This window comes from Diplotaxodon limnothrissa, linkage group LG6 (assembly GCF_057381915.1).
Source record: "Diplotaxodon limnothrissa isolate DT_005_m linkage group LG6, D_limnothrissa_male_GT1.1, whole genome shotgun sequence".
NCBI classification, from domain to species: domain Eukaryota; kingdom Metazoa; phylum Chordata; class Actinopteri; order Cichliformes; family Cichlidae; genus Diplotaxodon; species Diplotaxodon limnothrissa.
The window spans coordinates 12,364,508-12,384,890 of record NC_140601.1 but is presented as its reverse complement, the minus strand read 5'-3'; the positions used below and the strand labels follow the sequence as shown (position 1 = coordinate 12,384,890).

General features: G+C 39.7%; 2 protein-coding genes across 2 annotated transcripts; both read left to right on the top strand.

The window, feature by feature from the left end:
* The first annotated feature begins 617 nt into the window (after positions 1–617).
* LOC146630212 (uncharacterized) lies at positions 618–6,936 on the top strand. Its single transcript, XM_085356807.1, has 8 exons — positions 618–853; positions 2,385–2,459; positions 2,926–3,048; positions 3,124–3,254; positions 4,369–4,430; positions 5,526–5,589; positions 5,856–6,137; positions 6,314–6,936. The coding sequence occupies exons 1-8, from the start codon at positions 618–620 to the stop codon at positions 6,934–6,936; spliced, it is 1,596 nt and encodes a 531-aa protein (XP_085212933.1).
* A 1,601-nt stretch (positions 6,937–8,537) lies between these two features.
* Positions 8,538–11,275, top strand: LOC146630211 (uncharacterized). The gene is made up of 5 exons (XM_085356555.1): positions 8,538–8,570; positions 9,304–9,458; positions 10,011–10,224; positions 10,368–10,443; positions 11,004–11,275. The coding sequence occupies exons 1-5, from the start codon at positions 8,538–8,540 to the stop codon at positions 11,273–11,275; spliced, it is 750 nt and encodes a 249-aa protein (XP_085212681.1).
* The last annotated feature ends 9,108 nt before the right edge of the window (positions 11,276–20,383 follow it).

The window sequence follows — 20,383 nt, the reverse complement described above, 5'->3', positions numbered from 1 at the left end:
AGATGAGTAGTTTTTACTGAGACCAGTATGTCTGGCCCCAACAATCTTACCAGGTTCGAAGTCACTTAAATCGCCTTTCTTCCTCATGATGTGTACATGCTTAAATGCAAGCTGTGGCGACATGATTGGCTAATTGCGTTTTATGATTATTACTTTTACAGTGCAATCACCACACAGTTATACTTTTGGGGTCTTATTGTCAGTAACAGGAATGCAATAAATATTCTGAGAACGCACACACACTTATCTACATAAATAAAACACAGACTCATTCCATATCAGCTGACCAAATTTTAAAAAAAATTCCCAGCCTCACCATCTCTGATTTGGCTTAAAACATTCCAGGATAATGATACACTTCTTATTAATAGAAAAACTGCCCAATTTTAGCTCTCTAACGTTATTAATTTGTTCACTAAATGCAAAAACAAAACTACATAACTGCATAAATTTAACATCAAATCCATGTAATTACAAAGATATTAGAACTTTAAAAAAGAAAAAAAACCCATTCATATCGCACTCGAAGAAGACGCTGATCGTGAACGCGCTCCGCTGCCCCTGTTCTCCGCGCATGCTCTCTTTAATCGCACCGTCAGGAAAAGTTTGCAAACACAATGGCTGAGGAGCAAGCTCAGACATCAAACGAAGAGCCCGTTCCTCTGTTCCTCATAACATCAAACACGGCACAGCAGAATAAGAGAAAAAAACTCGCAGACAAAGAGCGCGTTGAGGAGGGAGTGTCAGATGAAGCCAGGATAAACATCGGAGCCGCTTTTCAGAGGTGGAGGGAGATACGGGAACTGAAAGGGTTCAAAACTGATGCAGAGTTCGCGACATTTCTGCTGGACAGGTAATAATACCCCTAAATATAATGGTAATAATAATAGCTCAGCTTCATTTCGTTTTGCTTCAGATAAAACACAACATACTGACTGAAATGACGCATATCTTGTGAGTGATGTTGCGGTGGGCTAATGCTAGCTTGTTCCCAGTACTGAGGTTTGTGATGAGCGCGTGAGTGTGAGGGGTTGTGTCAGGAAGGACATCCGGTGTGAAAAACAAAACAAAACAAAACTGCCAAATCATACATGTGGAGCTACAAGATGTGAATAAAGAGCAGCATGAGCTTTAGAAATAGGTTCACTGAGCTAAAGCTGAGTGAACCTAACCATTAATCATATGTTGATTAATGGTTTTCTTTCGTTTTTGATGTACTGCAGAATATTTTTATAAAATCCCAAGCCAGGAAAATCACCTTCATGTTTTTCTGTGTTTTATCTTCAGCTAATTTGACACAAAGGCATCTGCTGTGATGATTACATCTTTGATAAAGTCTTGCAAGTGTCAGCTTCCTTTTTATAGATACAGAAATATGTAAATGTACTGATCTGAATTATGTTTCTGACTATCTGAGGCAAAATTTCCCAGATGCAAATTGAATTGAATCGAATTGAGGATCGAATCGATTTGGGACCTTGTGAATCGGAATTGAATCGATTCTAGAAATTAGTGACGATACCCAGCCCTAATAGTCTCCTTTGCATTAAAAAAGACGACCTTCTTTCGGCTGCACCCTTTAGGGGTCGCCACCGTGGATCATCTCCCTCCATTTCACCTAAGCATCCTCTGTATGGAAATCTCATTCTTTATTATCTGTATGTTTCTGATGTAACCCTCCTTTATCTGGGCTTGGGACCGGTGTACACTGGCTTATGCACTCACGTTGTGTTTCAATAAATGGAAAAAGGAAAAAGAACATGAACATGAATCAAGTTGGAAAAACATCATGAAGTCTAAGAAAGTTTTTGAGTTGTTGACATCATACTCAAATTAATGGCACATAAATATTTCATTAACCGCAATACATTTGATTAATTGTGCAAATGTTTGTTATTCAAATAAATATTTTTCCCACACTTAATCTGTAATATGGTAATTGTTTGTAACCATAGACTGTATATCAAAGATGGATGTAAGCACATCACCCAGTGCTCTGGAACATTGCATTTTGAAGCCTCAACGTTAACGCTTTGGCCATCATTATGTAAAGCAGAATTCAAAGTACATCAACTGACCCCATTTGTGGGCATTTATCTATGCAAAGTGAAGGATTGTGGGTATCCCTCCTACACAGTTGTCCTTCCTCAGCGTGTAGTGTGACAGTGATCACCCTATGAAGAAGTAAAATGCTGAGTGATTGAAAATTTAGAACAGAGAAGAGAGAGTTTACCAGGCCTAAACGTGAGGTTATAATGTTTTTGTTTTCCATGTTATGAGTTAGCTCTTGCATACTATGCTTTTGTGCAATTATTTAAATAATTAGTAACCAGATGTAATTTTTCTGGATTTTAGTTTGACCTCCATGAATTGATTTTCTGCAGAGATGCTGACTTTGAAAAGGAAGAGCTGAGTTTCAGTGAAGCAGAAAAACCTTCTGCTCAGGTTTCAATGTCAAGGTATATGTTTTTTTTATTAATAGTATTTATTAGTTGTTTTTTTTAATTAATTATACTGTTGTCACAGATTATAATTTCTAGGTCAGACATATATGCATACCTTGTACAGTTAGATCCTGTATTGACAGACAAAGTTCAATAAAACAGTCATAATCTGAATGAATTGCAGACTTTTACGGTTTTTTAAAAAGTAGTACATTAGCAGAATTGCAGAAGTTTTTCTATACAGTCTTGTATTTTTCAAGGTCTCATATGTAATTGGACAACTTCACACTACCGTAAATGGAATGCTTATTTTTAATGAGTGAAAAGTCAACTTGTCCAAAACAAGTATGCATAAAACTGCAAAGCTATTTGTCATCCCTCAAACTTGATGATGACTTCAATTTCATCGTAATTCCCATACACACAATATTTACATCAACTTATAAGTCATTGAAATAATGTTCGTTTTCCTTTGCTGTAGTGTTGACCGTGCAGAGAACTGGGTGTGTTCTCCGGGCGAGGACAAAGATGTTTCAACATCAGAGGATGAGGATGGCGTCAGTGACAATAAGGATGAGGACTACATCCCTCCAGTATACATTCAGTAAGCCCTTCATTTAAAAGTTCAGGTTCATGAAAAGTTGTTTCATTTTTCTCACTGTCTTCCCTGTTCCTCCAGCAGTGGCAGTGCCAGTAAAACTAACATGCACTCGGATGCTCCAGAGTCTATCAGCAAAGGGGACGCTTCACATGAAACTGCAGAGCCAATGGAGCAGCTGCCAGGGGGCATGGAAAAAACGAAAGTCCAGAGTGAGGACAAAACTGGTTATCCCGCATCCATTATTTACTGCTGACTGATTTAAACACCAGCAGCAGTTGTGTGAGATTAGAAGGATTTTATATAAATGTCTCTGGGTCAGGTGCATCAACAGATCGTTATGAAGCCTGGTCTTCACTGATAACTTAGTTTTTGTTTGGACCAATTTGTAGGATAGATATTGTGTACAGCATCCACCAAACAAACCTAGTCTTACTTATACCTGCTGTTAGCATGTGAGTGCCCAGGTCATTTTGGCTGTTGCCTAGCAACCACAATGTAAATTTGTCATTTCAAAGTTGGCAGCAACTCTGAAATAAGACAGTGAACAAAGTCAACGGAAGATCACACTGATTATGTAAATCTCTGACAACTCTGTCTTTTAACTTTAGCATAAGTGTTACTTTGACAATATGAAAAAAAGTCTGAGTTACAAGCCTTTCAAGCACGTGCAGTGGGTCAGAATTTAGCTTTTTAAGTCGCCATATCGAGATCGCCCCGTGAAGTTTTCTCAAGATCAAAAGAATATTTAACAGATCTTTAAAGGAAGGAAGTTACAGTTTCAGAGAGTCACTGGGCTGAGTGGGTGCACTGGGTCCTAGTATGCAATAAATGGGGATTATTTTCAGCTTTCTGTCATGTAATGCTGCTTCTGAATTAAAAACACTGGGGCCATGTTGGTTCAGCCTCTTTATTCACGACAGAGTTCAAGCCAGTATTTTAAAAATGTTATTGAACACTTTTACACAGGAAAGGCAAGTAGGCCTTGAGTTAATGTAACCTGACAAAGTTTTTTACATATCTTTAATTTTTCTTTTTAAAATATGTTTGCTTGAAGTATTGAGTAAAACAATATTACTATAGCAAATCGGTTTATTTAAATATGCTGTAGTTTAAAGAAGTTGTAGTTGTTAACAGCGCTGATAGTGGATTTCTCCAAAAAAAAAAAAGTTGACATGTGCTATCCTCCTGAGGTTTTCTTTGTTACGATGGCAACACATCCCCACAAGTCACTGGAGAAAAGTTAAACACCAAAGTCGTCATTATTTTCTCTGTAACTTGGTGCCTATAATGTTATGCTGATTTTTGTGTCATTTGTTCCTACAGGAAACAGGCCTCATCATCAGCTTGGAAACCAGGAAAGGAATGCTGCCAACAAACACCTTCAAGTGAGCAAATTTACACCTTATAGATTAAGACTTCTTAAACTGTTGATAGCTGTGCACCTATTTAAGGAGGCGGGGTGTGATTCAGGGCTACACAGAAAAACTACATCCATTAAAAACCTTTGCACAGCATTTTTAATGTGTCTGTTCAGAGGATGGACCTTTTTAAAGGGACCTACACTATTATCAGTGATTACAAGCTCCAAAGTTTTATTATTGGACTCTCATAGAACAGTTTGGAATGATTCATGGTTCAAAATAATCCCTGTTATTTTATACTTTAAACCGGGTACCCGGGACAGGCTTACTGAAGTCTTACCTGGATCCAGACTCAGGGTATAGGCTTGGGGACAAGCATTTGGTTGCTCAACCTGAAAAAGGATGATGTGGGTCCATCCTCTTATGGGCCCACAACTCACAGAGCAGGCCATAGGTGTTCGGTGATCTGTGGCAGTCAGAGGCGGAGGCCCTGGCTCTCTGATCCTTGGCTTACAAATCTGATACGTGGCACGTCACCTCTCTGGTGGGGAAGGAGCCGGCGCTTTTGTGAGATACCAACTAGATGTAGCCAAGCTCACCTCAGTCCATAGCTCAGGCTCTGGAACCAGTTCACAGATAGATTGGGGAGAGCTGAAAGTAAAAGCATAGGTGTCGATTTAAACTCATTTCACAATGAGTTTCCTTTGAAGACTGGCTGGGCTCTTCCTTAGAGGTAGGGCAAGGAGCTCGGTCATTCAATACTGCTACTCCTCCACATAGAAAGGAGCCAGTTAAAGTGGTTTGGGTATCTCCTAACAGGAGGAGACCCTGGAGTATTGTGCAAATATGAGAGCATGTCGGTTCAAAACCCAGATGTATCACCCAGAATGAATTGTGCCTTTCGGAAACACCCACATGTTGAAGTACCGCAACTTCAACATGCAGCGCACCACAGCGAGTAGTTCTACATGTTGAAGTTTTTGTACCAGATGCACAACCTCAAAAGGATCTGTGAGTCCTCCTGACATTGTTTGTTTTTTGGGCAAATGTGATAACCACTCCACTGTGGAGCCTTTGCTCAGGCAAATGCTGACAGTTTAAAACTTCATGTGTTCACAGTGGAAAACAAATGAAGGCCACGGAGCTGAAACACGGGAGCAAGATCATGAAGCAGCACCTACAGGTAAGTTAGACTATTTTATTTTGATGTCATATTTTTTCTTTATAAGATCCGATCCACAAGACACATAAAAATATCCTCTGCTGGCCATAAAAGATTTTTAAGGTCGCAGAAAAATCTCTTGATGTTTTGATTTTTGCATATAAGCGTGATTGAATCAGAAGAATGTTTTTATCTCTTTAATGCAGCAGTAATCTAAACAGAGTTTTGCTGCTAGTGCTCGATGCCTTCCATACTCACACTAATGTTCTGAATATTATTATTTTCAGGTATTTATTTTTGTTCAGGAGAATTTTTAGGTGCGAGTTCAGAATCCACCAGTGAGCACACCGGCCTCGCTTACAAGACCGAAGAGATAAAACCGCCGCAGGCGCTTCGCAGACCGAAGAAGATCTACAAGTGTCAGACCTGTAGTAGAGTGTTCCCTCGGTACAATGCACTGCAGCGCCACCTTGTGATTCACTCGGGAAAAAGACCTTTCAAATGCTTTATATGTGGGAGAGGATTCACCCAGAGTGGAAACCTCAAAACACACATGAAAGTTCACAGAGGTGAGAGGAACCTCCTGCTGTGCTCAGGACACTTTAACCACAAGCAGTCATGTGATTAATTCAGTTGTGCTCATGAAAGCATCCGTTGAGTTTCTCCTCTTGTGTATCACGATGTTTCTTCTTTATTTAATTGCCCATCTGTATCTATCAGTCACTGTATTTGTTCCTCCTCACAGGTGAGCTTCCAAAGTGGACCTTAGTTCAAAAGAAGAGCGAGCCTAAAGAATCGCCTGCTACAGTTCACGTGTGTGGGGAGTGTGGAATGGACTTCCCTGAGAAACATCAGCTAGAGGAACACCGTGAGACTCACAAGAAACCCTACGCATGTCCCGACTGCGGCAAGAGATTCAAACAGGAAAATGGCGTTAAAATCCACATGCGGCTCCACTCAGGAGATTCCCTTTTCTTCTGTTCCGCCTGTGGGAAACACTGCACTACGGCTAAAATGCTTAAAATACATATGCTCACTCACACCGGAGAAAAGAATTACCATTGCGATCAGTGTGGGAGGGCGTTTTCACGCTCTTCCTATCTAAAGTTGCACCTCAGAACTCACACTGGAGAGCGACCTCACCTGTGCTCGATCTGTGGTAAACGTTACTCCAGAGCAGATACTCTTAAAGCCCACCTGAGAGTTCACACTGGAGAGAACCCGTACACGTGTAAGATGTGCGGGAAGTGTTTCTATTATTATCAGGGTTATCAAGCACATGTGAAGACTCATAACAAGAAGCCCAAAAAAGCTACAAGACCTCTGGGGAGACCAAAACAACAGCTGATAGTGGTAAATAATCAATAATGGGATTTTAGAAAAATAAGAAAATATTAAATTATTTTTGTTATATAATATACCTTTAACTCTCTACAGAGAAATTTCTGAAGTGGTTGGAGAAGCAGTGTAAATGTAATGTGTTTTTTAAGCACAGTTGCTGTTATGTGACTAGAACTGTGAAGACAATAAATCCTAATAATTGTTCCTGTGTGTTTTGTAATTGTAGTCTTAACAAACTCTTAAACTTAATGTTGATTATTCCAGATATTGGAGACTTAGTGGATCTGATACAAGGATTTGCCATTAAGCCAAAAGCTTAATCCAGTGAAGCTAGAAATATCACTGTTATTTGTTTTTTGTCCTTGGAAACAATCAGCCAATCACACCTGAACGTGAGGTTAGCTTATCAATCACATTACAGCAACTTAGTGCATTTACACTTGTCAAGATGGCCTGCAGAAGATCAGATCAGGAAAGAAATGTGATTTAAGTGACTTTGAATGTTGTGTCCTTGTTGGTGCCAGACAGACTGGTCCGAATTTGTTCAGAAACTGGTCTACTGGGCTTTTCCCACACATCTAACCCTAGGGTTTACAGAGAACTGTCTGGAAATGACTAAAAAGACTAATAGTTTTACTTTGAAATTCAGATTGTAGATTGAATTTGATGGAAAGAACAAGAAACCATGGATCCATCCTGCCTTGCATGGAAGGATGGATGCTGGTGTGAGCATCATTTAAACACCACAATCTACCTACCTGAGGGGGTTCTGACCAGGTCTTGTTGACTTGTAAAAGCTTATGGGACATTTTGTATTTCACCATTTATTAACTGCACAGAGAAGGCATTGTTTACATAGTTAGTTTTCTTTAAGCAAAAAGTATTATTAAAGTTCTTTATGTCCTCTTTTTTGGAAATCAAAATATGGTCACCCTATCCAAATAGATCTTTTGAAACCTAGTCTTGAGGTTTCAAAATATGCAGTACATCTTGATGTCTTGAAAGGGGTCACAGTGACTGCATCCACTTTTAATATAGAGTCTATGTTAGAGCATAGGGAAGCACTTTCATCCATAGCCATGATTACTTCCATGTTGCTGGCCAGTATGCTCTCAATATAGTTATAATTTGTACTCTTTTTTTTTTTTATTTAAAATACCCTGTCGTTATCCGGTACCCAGAAAGTATATTTATTTCCTTGAAAGCTCCCATTTGTTCTGCCGTCGATTTCTCTAACCAGGGGTTTCTTATGGGCTCAAAATGTGGTCATAAATATTTTGTACTTGTAAAAAAGATTTGTACTTGTAAAAAAGATTTGTATGTGTAAAAAAAATTTGTGCGTGCGTAAAAAAGATTTGTATGTGTAAAAAAGATTTGTGCGTGCGTAAAAAAGATTTGTATGTGTAAAAAAGATTTGTGCGTGCGTAAAAAAGATTTGTGTGTGGACTTAGAAAAAAAAACCCTGCAAGTTACAAGTACGAATTTTGACCCTATTTTTCTTCCTTTAAGCTGATTGGTCAATGTCATGTCAATCACAAATTAAACAATCCAATCAGAGAACAGATGGGTTTGGCTGTCGGGGGGATGCTTTACGGACCTTCAGGTCCTGGAAGGGTTGCAGATTGAAGATGGAGGACAGCGGTGCCGCTTCTGCGGCGCAGGTAAGCTTTAGTTTATGGTTTACTGGAACAAGCTAATTGTCCAGACATATATTTTTGAATATCATGTTCGTTTACTACACTGTAATTTTTCACGGTGCCAAAAGATAGCTTAAAAAGGGCTCTCAACATTAGCCCTAGTGTTGCATGTGTTTAAATAGTCTCCTGTGTGGCATGGTCTGTCTGCTTAAACATCAGCATCGTGGAGAATTATGTGTTTGGATTTAAGTGTAATCCCGATGAGATGTCGTTTTGGTAATAATTGGAACTGAAATGCTCTGACTTGACCTTAGCACTGGTCCCAGGTCACCCCCGAGTTTGTGTTAGAGTAATACTACAGTAATTACAGTATACAACAACTTTCAGCAGCTACTGAAAGTTAGGGGACCTAGCTTAACTTTCAGTAGCTGCTAACGCATTAACGAGCAAACCGCGCTAACGTGTTATGCTGCGCTAACGGAAAATCGGTTAATGTCATTTTAAGGAGATTACTGCTGACAGCACAAATATATGTGTGTGTATAAAGTATCTGATTTCAGTTTTCTTCTACTACTGTAATTATGGCTTAACAAGCTTCCTCAGTGTTCTTTTAAACTCTCACTCATGACTATTAGTTATACTGTTAACTATTTTAATATTAGGTTAATAAGGGAAAAAGGGATATATCGGGAAACCATATGGTATTGTTTAAATGAAGATGCAGATGTTCAATAACATATAAATATATTTTCAACAGGAGCCAAAGACTGCAATAGAGAAGGCTATACTGAATCTTGTGGGAATTCTGTCAACTTCCCAGTCTGATATTAGGAGTAGAACTGCAACCACATCTGTTACTGCGACAGTGCCTCAGCAAACCCCAAGAGTGAGCACCCAAATAGAAATGCAAAGGTAAAAAGAAAAAGAAAATTGCCAGTAATGCTACTCCTTTCTTTTTTTTCGGGGGGGAGGAGTGTTATGGAACAGTAATCAAAGATATTCAGTAAAGTAGAAGCCCAGATAATTAGGTTTGTATTTCAGTTGTTCATATTTTTAATATTCTTTTCCCTGTATTCTGGAGAAGACATAAAATCTGTACTGACAAGGATATAATGAATACTGGATTCAAGGAACCCTTTTGGTTTTGAGTTACTCTTTGGTTTTGGTTTAAAAATATAATTCATAGGCTTTAACCTGGCATGCACAAAAGTAAAATGCTGCATCCAGGATTTGTCTCTATTGTGTGTTCAGCTTTTACTCTTACTCTCTTTTATGTAAGTCATCTTTTTATTTAAACAACCTGCTCTGCAAATTACCTATGCTCTTGGATCCTCCTTAAACATCATTATGACATTTCACCTTAACAGTAATGCAGTACTTTTCCAATCAGATGAGTAGTCTTGCTTTAATTTGGAAGAATTTGGCGCAGTGTTTAATGCCTCAAATGTATAATCTTATTTACAGGTCATTTCCAGCAATGTTTCAAAGAAGGCAATCCAAAGGAAAGAGGCCTTTCCCAGCTCCTAGTAATGTCATACATGCAGTTCGCAACCTTCAGTTGCAATTCTGTCTTTTGCCTGACTCCACGACAAAAACCCCAAAGAATGAAATACGGCTTCTTCAAGCTGGACTTGGAAGGCGAACTCTCAGCATAGCTGATAATGCTGATCATGAAGAAGTACTTTTCTCAATTTTAGATGCCTTTATCTTGTCAAAAAAAAATCTAATTTTAAACTTTAAAATTAAAATTGAAAAATGTTACAATTTGATTTGACAAACTAATGATGAGGAAATGTTTGATTTCTTTTAACCCTAATTTAGATTACTGTAGCTCTGCATGAAGAGTATCCGAAGATGAAGGCCCTAACTGGTGGATGGCTCTTGTATAAAGCAGGAGGTAAGTCATTTTAACTCCCCGACTTTGTGTCTGAGTTAATAGAAGACATTTACTTAGAGCCAAAAGCATCCGGATAAGTTTTACAAGAAGCTTTTTTGTCTAATTAAAACATTTCTAACACTTCTTCCGAGAATAACTTATGGAACACTGATATGGCTTTTATTATTTATTTTTCAAATTTGTAGGCATGGTCTTTTTTTTCGATTAACTCACTTTTTTTGTGCATTGTGATTGAAAAGCTATAAAGGCATAAGATGCACATCAATACAATTCCATTGTTTACAGGTATAAGATCAACAGTACAGCACCACTTAATTAAAAACTTGAATATTCGGAATATGTTTATGGATGAAATATTGTTTTGGTCTAGTGATTCATTCAACATTTTAAGCATTGTTTAAAAATGAAAAGCATAGTTTGCTACAAGGTAGTTTTTAAAGACATTGCTATACAAGAGTAGTGTTCCATAATGTTATGGATTTATTTGTACTTTATGATCTCAACTTTTAGAACATTGCTGTATTGCGAATGCATTATTTGGTTTTTGTTCCATATTCTAGGTGGTAGCGGACAGAGAAATCTCTCTCTAGTATCTCAGGGAACACAAGGCTACACAGCCAAGACGCTCAAGATGGCCACCAACAATGGAAAAAATACTCTTTATATTGTCCCTCTCCAAGAAAAAATTGATACTACACCTCTTCCACATGATGCTGCAGAATTCAGCAAAATGCCGAAGTCTCAGTGCAAGACCTGTGGTGTGACTATGCCTCTTCAGCTACTTGTTTGTCACGTAGAAAACTGTGTACAAGTAAGCCAAATTCAACAGTAAAACAAACATTGCTACCACCTTTGCTAAAAACTAAAACTTTTTAAGTTGTATTCTTTGTACTACTTTCAAAATGGAAGGACAGAATATTATGCTTTACCCAAGACTACTTTGGGTGAATTTCCAGAGTCAATGTATGTGCTGAAATCAGTCGTAAGTTTTGCTCTAAATGTCTGTGAAGTTTCTCAGTTATCCCAGTGTGATATTATTCTGTTATTATATGTTACCTTATATATGTAATCAAAGTAGTTGAATTAGAATACTGCTGTAGATCATATTATACCCTTTAAAATAGAGTGTGTGATCTGTATGTAGTTTAGTTCTCATTATACTTTTGAGTTAACAGAACATATTCACATATTAGTTCATTAGATAAATGTGCATCACTCTGTATCCTTGATCTGCTGGGAATGTGTTACACTGTTTTCTTGACATGCTTAATTGTTGAATCATGAAGAGAAGGTTGTAAGCAGGAGACTCTGTGTCTAAAGACAGGGGAGATAGACAGACCACATTCCACACCCCCACCTTACAGAAAGCAGAGAAACAACTGCCGAGGTCATAACTTAGGCGCTGTAACAGAGAAAAAATGTGATGTTTTGGCTTTTACGACTAGCTGGGGGCCACTAGAGACTATAAAAAGCTGAGCAACCCGTCACCATTTTGAGACATGTGCCTGACCCTCTGGTAGCATCTCTCCCGTCCGGACGTTGTAATGCTCTAACTGTTGAATTGTATGGAAATAAATGATTGTTGATTGAGCATTGATACACCGAGTATTGTCCTTCCTTCAGCCCAAAGATTCAAAGAACTGCGTGTTTTCAACAACTTGGTGCCGTGTGACCCGGATCTTTGGTGTGCTGAGGAGGTGTAGATTTGACCTTTGGTGAGATCGTGAGGCGAGGTGAACAGAGGACCGGTCCAAAAATAAAAAGGTAAGCACAGCCTGTTGTATTATAAATACCAAATGTGCATATTGGGCTTTCCAAATTAATCTGTTCGCTGAGTCACATGTATTTTCACAGTAAATTTGTCGGTGTCTGGTTTTTGGCGCAAGATACTAACAACATAAGTTGAGGCTGAATTCCAGTGTGTTAAATAAACTGCTTCTACCGAGATACTAATAACATACTACGTTGGACTAGATTGCAGTAATCTGCTTCTACCGAGATACTAATAACATACTACGTTGGACTAGATTGCAGCCACTTTACCTTCCACATTTAATTTTGTCTAATACTGGCTTCTGTAGCAATAATACATTAGAATTTATTCTGAAGACGCGGCCATTAGTCCAGTACATTGAAGTCGAGGTTTGAAGTTTGTTTATGGTGTCGGTTACGTCCTGGCTCTTGCCGGCTATGAAATAGAAGTTGAGTTAAGGAAAAGCAGATGCTGGCTTCACGGTGCGGTTAAACACTGGCAACGCGAGAGCGAAACACGTTCGTAGGTTTGGTGTATGATACGGCCGTGTTCCGGTGATATGCGGCTGTGAAGTGCAGTAGTGGTTGGTGCTAATTTTAGTACATTGAACAGAGGTTTGACGGTGGTTTGTGGCGTCAGTCGAGTTTTTTTTTTAAGGGCTGCGGTCATAAAACAAAGTAAAATTTTACTTGCCAAGAAGTACATAGAGCAAAACCTGGTTTATGATGTCTGGTATAACTTCGGGGATGCAAGCATCACTTTTATGATGCGACTTTGCTCCGTTGTGGCGGTCATAAGCGCAGAGAAAGGGGTATTTTGGTCTATGGTGCAGTGTGCTTTAAGAAGATCTAATAGTTGAGCTCAGAGGTTTCTGTGTAAAATTCCCGCTGAGGAAAAGTGTTGTGTGTGAGTGTCAAAGCGCGCTCTGGGTGAGAGAGTGTGTGTGAAGCTGCGAGGCGCGCTCTGGGTGCTGTCTTGTGGGTAAAGCGCGCACTGAGTGAGAGTGTGAGTGAGGCGCGCTCTGAGTGTTTTTTGTGTGGAGCGTGAAGCGTGAACACAGTGACAGTGACGGTTGATGTGTTTGATTAGGAGGACATTAGAGCAAATACACATTTTAGGATCAAAGGTTGATGCCTAGTGTACCTGTGGAACTTTGCCCTAGGAGTGGCGACCCTCCTGTCCGTGGACGCGTGGCCAGGACCGGCGTTGTCCGGGTGCCGAGGTGGTGACTTGGGGAGGTGAGGGCCCCCGCATAGCTACGGAAATAACACTGGAACGGCCGTGTAATCACGGGTTCACATTTATTTCCGGACTAGAACAAGACACATTTTGCGAACAAACGTTGAGTCTAGATTAGTAAAGAAATATAAAAAGGTTGAATTCCTCGTTTCAGTGGTTGAAATTGTTGTGTGCCTGTCCCCTGACGAGTGTGAAATTAAAATAAAGAGGGAATTTGGAGCCACATAGAGATAGACGGGCATAATTGGGTGTATTACTCTGTGGTGTAATAAAAATAAAAAGGAGAGATAGTAAGAGGTGTGCAGTAGAGAATTATAGAGGAGTAGAGAGAGGAATGTGTTGGGAGACTGGCGTACAGTTTACGCTGTCAAGGTAGGCGTGTTGCCTGCTTATCGGTTTAAAAGTGATGAAAATGAAATTAAAATAAATCTCTTAGTGTGTTAATACAGGAAGCTGCGGACCTGGACCAACTGCCCCCACAAGCACAGCGGCCGAAGCAAAATTATAGGTAATGGGAACCACACCCAGCACGAATCAGCAGCTGTGAAAAAGACAGCAGCGAGGAGAGAATTAGAGGAGAAATTAAGAGAAGTTTTAACACATAAAATTGGGGCCAACGGACTTGTGGAGGTTGGGAAGGCGTCCGGAGCATCACAACAAAAGGTGAAACAAAAACACACACAAGCAGAGAAATCTGAGAGAAAGGCTCCTTTTAAGGTAACGCCTAGTTTGAGAAAAGATAAAAGTAACCTGCTTTTATACAAATGCACATACACGCAATGAAGAAACAGCTTACACTCATGAACACGTGAAGATTTTCCAGCAAGGTTAAAGAAAAATTAACATACTTAAATGATGAAGTCTATACATTACTGACAAAGAAACCCTCTGGGTTGCAGGACAACAATTTAACTAAAAAAAAAAAAAAAGAACACTGGTCTAACCAACCAGGCAAGACGCAACAAATTTAGTGGTTAAAAGATTCAAATTGTGACATGTTTTCTGTTGATTGATTAATAAAAGTGATTACTGAATGAAAGAAAGTTCCTTTTTTGGGCTTTTAAACATGATCTTAAGAATTTTAACATATACCGGTGTTGTCCTGTCAACTTGGTGGGTTAGGAGTTGATTATATCGGGAGACAAAAAACAAAAAAAGGGGGAGAGAAGGCTGACACAGGGCCTGGCCCCGTTGTCTCCCCTCTGAATAACACAGCCAACACAACATCATTTTCCTGTTCGTTTGTTTTTGTTTTTTGTTTGTTTTGTTTTGTTTTTGTTTTTTCTATACATATTTAATTACAGGCTGCTTTGCCGGCCCTGAAAGCCGAGGCTGACTGGACTCCTGCTCTCCCCCATACGTGACACTGACCAAATGCTGCAACAGCTGGACCCACAACAACGACCTGAGAATGTCAACAGACCTGCAGGAATGTGATCTCATGCAGCCGAGACGGAGAGCACTAAACCTAAGGCCCGTTTCACTACACGGGGGAAAATTCCCAGACTGCGTCAGCTGACAGAGCTGTGACGAGACGCCCGCCAAGCCCGAATGAAAAGTAATGCCGAGCGAAAGAATGCTGACCTTGATAACTTTGCATTCACACTGTGCAGGACAGTGATGGACCAACACGGATGATCGGGTGGCGAAAAAGGGCGTGACCGAGACAGGAGGAGTAACTGAGGACAGAAGGCACCTCAGAATGGACAAAAACACAGAAGAAGATGCAGGTTTCACCTGCGGTGAACATCGACACTGGAGAAAGGACTGCCCCAATTGGGGTCAGAACCAGGACGGACTGAATTTTGAGCAGCAGCAGCAGCAGCAATGGTCGCAAACAAACTGAAAAAGGAGGGGGGCAGGACCCCAGGCCATGCTTCAGGCCGTGGTTTACCCAGAACACCAGAACAGGAAAGTGATGAACACAAACACCCACACAAACACACACATCTACATGCACTGACTCAGAATGAAGAGAAACACACACACACACACACACACACGGGAATGTTGATTCACTGAGAAGTGATGCACACACATACACATGCACACGCTTGTGCAATAAAGAGTGATCCACACGCACACACACATACACGCTGATGCAATGAAGAATGCTTTGCTTATGCTGATATGCAAAATGCTGCACACAAACATCCCAATGCATAATTATTATGAGGAGCCATTGATTACTTAGAATGTGTTATATGTCACCTAGAAGGCATTTATGTAGATTTTAGGAATAAGTTCTAAAACGGTTTGGTTATGAAAACAATGTCTGTGCGTGATGTATGTTTATGGCTCAAGGCCTTGACTGAGTTCTTTGCTGTGCTTCACACAGCCCTGATGAGGAACAGTGGCACAGAGTGAAAATGATGAATTAATAGTGTAAGTTTTAGGTCAGAGTACGGCATTTTCTGTGATTGAGTTTTAATTCAAGGAGGAACAAAAGGTGTTACGGCACCTGAGGTTCTCATTCCCACACAATATTGTCCCGGCAGGAAGCAAAATGTTCCTGTGAATTTCTGGTTGATTGTTTGGTTTTGTTTAGCGCTAGCTTGATTTTATCAGTGAGCTTTGGCTTGTGTTCTTTCTCGTAAGCGAGAGAGGGATAGTTTTATGCTTGGACATGTCTGCAACGGGCCCTAGTTTGTGTTATTTTAGTAGTATTTTGTTGGTTATGTCTGTTTTCGTTTTTGTTACAGTGCACTGGAGAAAAAACATCTGAGAGGTGTGATCCACCGGTGGTGATATGTTGATATTTTGTGAGTTCATGATTTAACAATCAGCTCTTTAAACAAGGCCTGAAAGATTGAAATTTAAAGCGCTATAAAATATTATTACTGTAAACAGTTGCAAAGTGTGCTTCTCCATGATTGTAATTGGCTTGGGAGAAATTCACTTATAGGGAACACTGAGAAGTTCTGAGTCTAAAAGGATTGCACCGAGTCAATCCGGCCCAAAAAAAAACAACAAGGAATTGTTTTCCTTTAAAATGATGACGTCATCTTGCTGGTGATGGATGCTCGAATAGGTTGCGCGTGAGACTCCATTATCAGCAACATCTGGTATGAATGTGTATGGAGGTATGCATGTGAATGGACTGGGATGGACTGACGACTAAAAGCTTTGACTGACTTGATACTGAGACAATGACTGCACCCACTTTAGGATTAGTAAATGCCAATAAACAATTCATAAACAATTCACCCAGCCGACAAGAGAAGGGTGGATGCTTCGCTTTGTTTTGTTTTGTTTTTTCAGGAGCAGGAGGATAAGAGAGACTGGAGGAGGAGACTCTAGCTTCACATAAGTATGAACTGCAGACTTAACACTGTGGTTGCTGATTTTGAGTTACTGATGTTTGCATTAAGAAAACTGTGCTATATTAGCTGTGTTTTGATTAAGGTATCATGTTATATTATTGGGAATGCCAAATGCTACAGTGGAGATAACTATTGATATCACTCATGACTGGAATATGTTATTATTAATCATAGCAGGCCACTGTAAAAAGTCAATTAAATTTTATAGAGGAAAATCGCCAAAATTGAACAATACCTATGAATGACTGGCCACATTCAGAATAGAGATATGCAATAATAAACATTGGTCCACATGATTTAGGTTCTCACTTGAAATAGTAAGTTATTAAATGTAGAATATAATCGACAGGGACATTTGATAGGATGTGGTACTGCAAAAGAACAAGAGCAAAGTAAATAAAGAAAATATTGTGTTTAGTTTGGATAAATTCAAATTAAAATGTACCATTACACTCAGAGGATCAATATGGAATAAAACATATGCAAAATTTGTAGGAAGTACATGACTGATAACTGTTCTGTCCTGAGCGTTTGTTTCCAGAGCACCCACTTGACCACACCAACAGTTTCTCGCCACCGAGGAGGGGTACTTGCAAAAAGAATAAAATAAAAATCTGAGTTTAACAAAACATTTTAAATGTAAATATCAAGATTACCTTTCTTTTTCCATGAAATGTGCTTGTGGGCACGCCAGCCATTTTGAAAAGGTGGGCAAAACAATTGGCAAGGCCACACCCCCACACATGTGATATAATTTTAAAGGTACTGTTGCCCTCTCTAAGAAACATCAGGAATTAGAGGAGTGGCAAGTAGAGTATGCGAGCTACAAGCAAAAACTAAAATGTGTACTACAGTGTGCAAAAATGAAATACTGGGTCATCAGGGGGTCATGAGGGACATTTATAAAACTAAAAATCCCACTAACCTTAAAGTGCACTTGAAAAGCCCACACAAGAAGGTTAACCTAGCTTACCTAGAAGACCTCATCAGGGGGAGCACACTCCCCCTCCTTGAAGAGCTCACCCACTCAACCCGCATCCCCAGAAAACAGCTAACCCCAGATAAGGCAGCGTGATGGATCCCGAGACAACAGGACTGGGACATCTAAATAAAGGTGTGAAACAATCGCCTTCAAAAGGTTATCAATTCACTTGAACCAAAATTAGGACCACACGGTGCGGCAAGAGTTAATAGTTATTAGTCTCAACACCCAAGGATAACCAGAAGAGCATGACTGATATGATGGAACTGGGATTTTGTTACACTTAATTTTTGCAAAACACAAATAAAACTAAATTGAAACTAAGGATTTTCAGAAAATAAAAACTACACTAAACTAGCAAAGAATTGGTAAAAACTAATTACAACTGGTAAAAATTGAAAATCTGGAGTCGAAACTAAATAAAAATAACAACTAATGGAAATGGCGAAAAGTTTAAAACCCTGGTGCAGAGATTGGCAAATCTGACCAGGAAACGTTATAAAATGGATTGTCAGGATAGTCAGCGTTAAAGCCACTTTTGACAGTCCATACTAGGGTGGCATTGGACATCTTCGGGGCAGAAAAGGGTTGGTGTGACCAAGGTGTGGTTTGGCTTGTTGTATGTACATTTCAAAATGTTACAGCTCTGGATGGACCAGTTACCAGATATGATGTCACTAACCTTCTCTTTTAAGTGTCTAGCTCCAATGAATTGACACATGGGAGTGTGTCAAAAAGGGGGAGTTGAGTCCGAACATCAAACAATGGTGTTATGAACATTTTATGACTTTATTTGTGTGTTTAATAAATTAGCGATGGTAAAACTTAAGCTTATAATGTGTTAGACTTAGAAAGGGTTCACTAATTTTTTATTTCTTTTACACACACATAGATTATGATTAGAATAAGTAAACCAAATTTGAATCATTAGAAGAACAATGGATAACAATATTAGATTATCAAGGCTAGGGAGAGAGGTGTTTTGGTTTTCTGTCTCTTGCAGAGAAAGGAACAGACACCAGACGGGGACCCGGAGATGGGAGGACCCTTCACAGCAGGGACAGATGTAGGGACTGCCGAGACAGCAACTGGGGTCAAGTGTCATGACGTTTGGGCTCCTGGAGAAGATGGATCCCACAAACACAGCAATAACCATGAAGGGGTTGGCGAAAACCAGGAACACCAGACCAACGAGGTTCGAGAGGCTCTTGGCAAAAAGGGGGACACGCCGGTGAACCCAAAACACACAGATCTTTGTTTGAAATCGGGGCAGAATAATTCCCAGAACTGTGCAATGACTAAAGGGTGGTCTAACCCCGGAGGTCGAAGAAAGAAGCTGAGAATCACCCAACCGGAAGACATTGGTAGCTGCAGCAATAAAAATAAAGGTTAAAAGCTCCTTAGACAGAGGTTCTAGTCTAAGTACATTTGAAAGGTATAAGGGGGCATTAAAATGGGGGTGGAAAACTGGAGCACCAAAATAAAGCTGTGGGAAAATGGGGAGTGATGGGAGTGTCATCTGTAACTGCTGTTATGGTTGTAAATCTAACTTTGCTTGCATCTGAACTGCGTGAACACAGAGGTCATCCCACATATGGTCCACCCGTTAAAGGGGGACAGAGGGCCTCAGGATCAAGAAAACCTGGACCTTGCAACGCTGAAGTGCTTGTTATTAGTGATCTCTTTAATGAGAGATCAAAAGAGGGTATTGTGATATTATTCTGTTATTATATGTTACCTTATATATGTAATCAAAGTAGTTGAATTAGAATACTGCTGTAGATCATATTATACCCTTTAAAATAGAGTGTGTGATCTGTATGTAGTTTAGTTCTCATTATACTTTTGAGTTAACAGAACATATTCACATATTAGTTCATTAGATAAATGTGCATCACTCTGTATCCTTGATCTGCTGGGAATGTGTTACACTGTTTTCTTGACATGCTTAATTGTTGAATCATGAAGAGAAGGTTGTAAGCAGGAGACTCTGTGTCTAAAGACAGGGGAGATAGACAGACCACATTCCACACCCCCACCTTACAGAAAGCAGAGAAACAACTGCCGAGGTCATAACTTAGGCGCTGTAACAGAGAAAAAATGTGATGTTTTGGCTTTTACGACTAGCTGGGGGCCACTAGAGACTATAAAAAGCTGAGCAACCCGTCACCATTTTGAGACATGTGCCTGACCCTCTGGTAGCATCTCTCCCGTCCGGACGTTGTAATGCTCTAACTGTTGAATTGTATGGAAATAAATGATTGTTGATTGAGCATTGATACACCGAGTATTGTCCTTCCTTCAGCCCAAAGATTCAAAGAACTGCGTGTTTTCAACACCAGTCATTGTAGTCTAAAGAGTTTGCAAAGAAAACATCTGGACTTCTATAAGTTTTCTTGAAGATGTGCCACCTCTCATCTGAGAAGCTTCTTCGTTTCTTTAGAGCATAGGTGTCAAAACCTGTCCCGCAGCCTAATTACATTTGCCCTGCGAAGCCATACCAAATTACTATTAGAGTTGGCCTACTGGTATTATACAGCTAATATATATATTGTTTAGTATTAAGCTTTGCTTGTTTCATATTCCGTTTTTTAGCAAAACGTGTTTGAGTCCATAAGAAAAGATTCATTCTTATATCTGGAG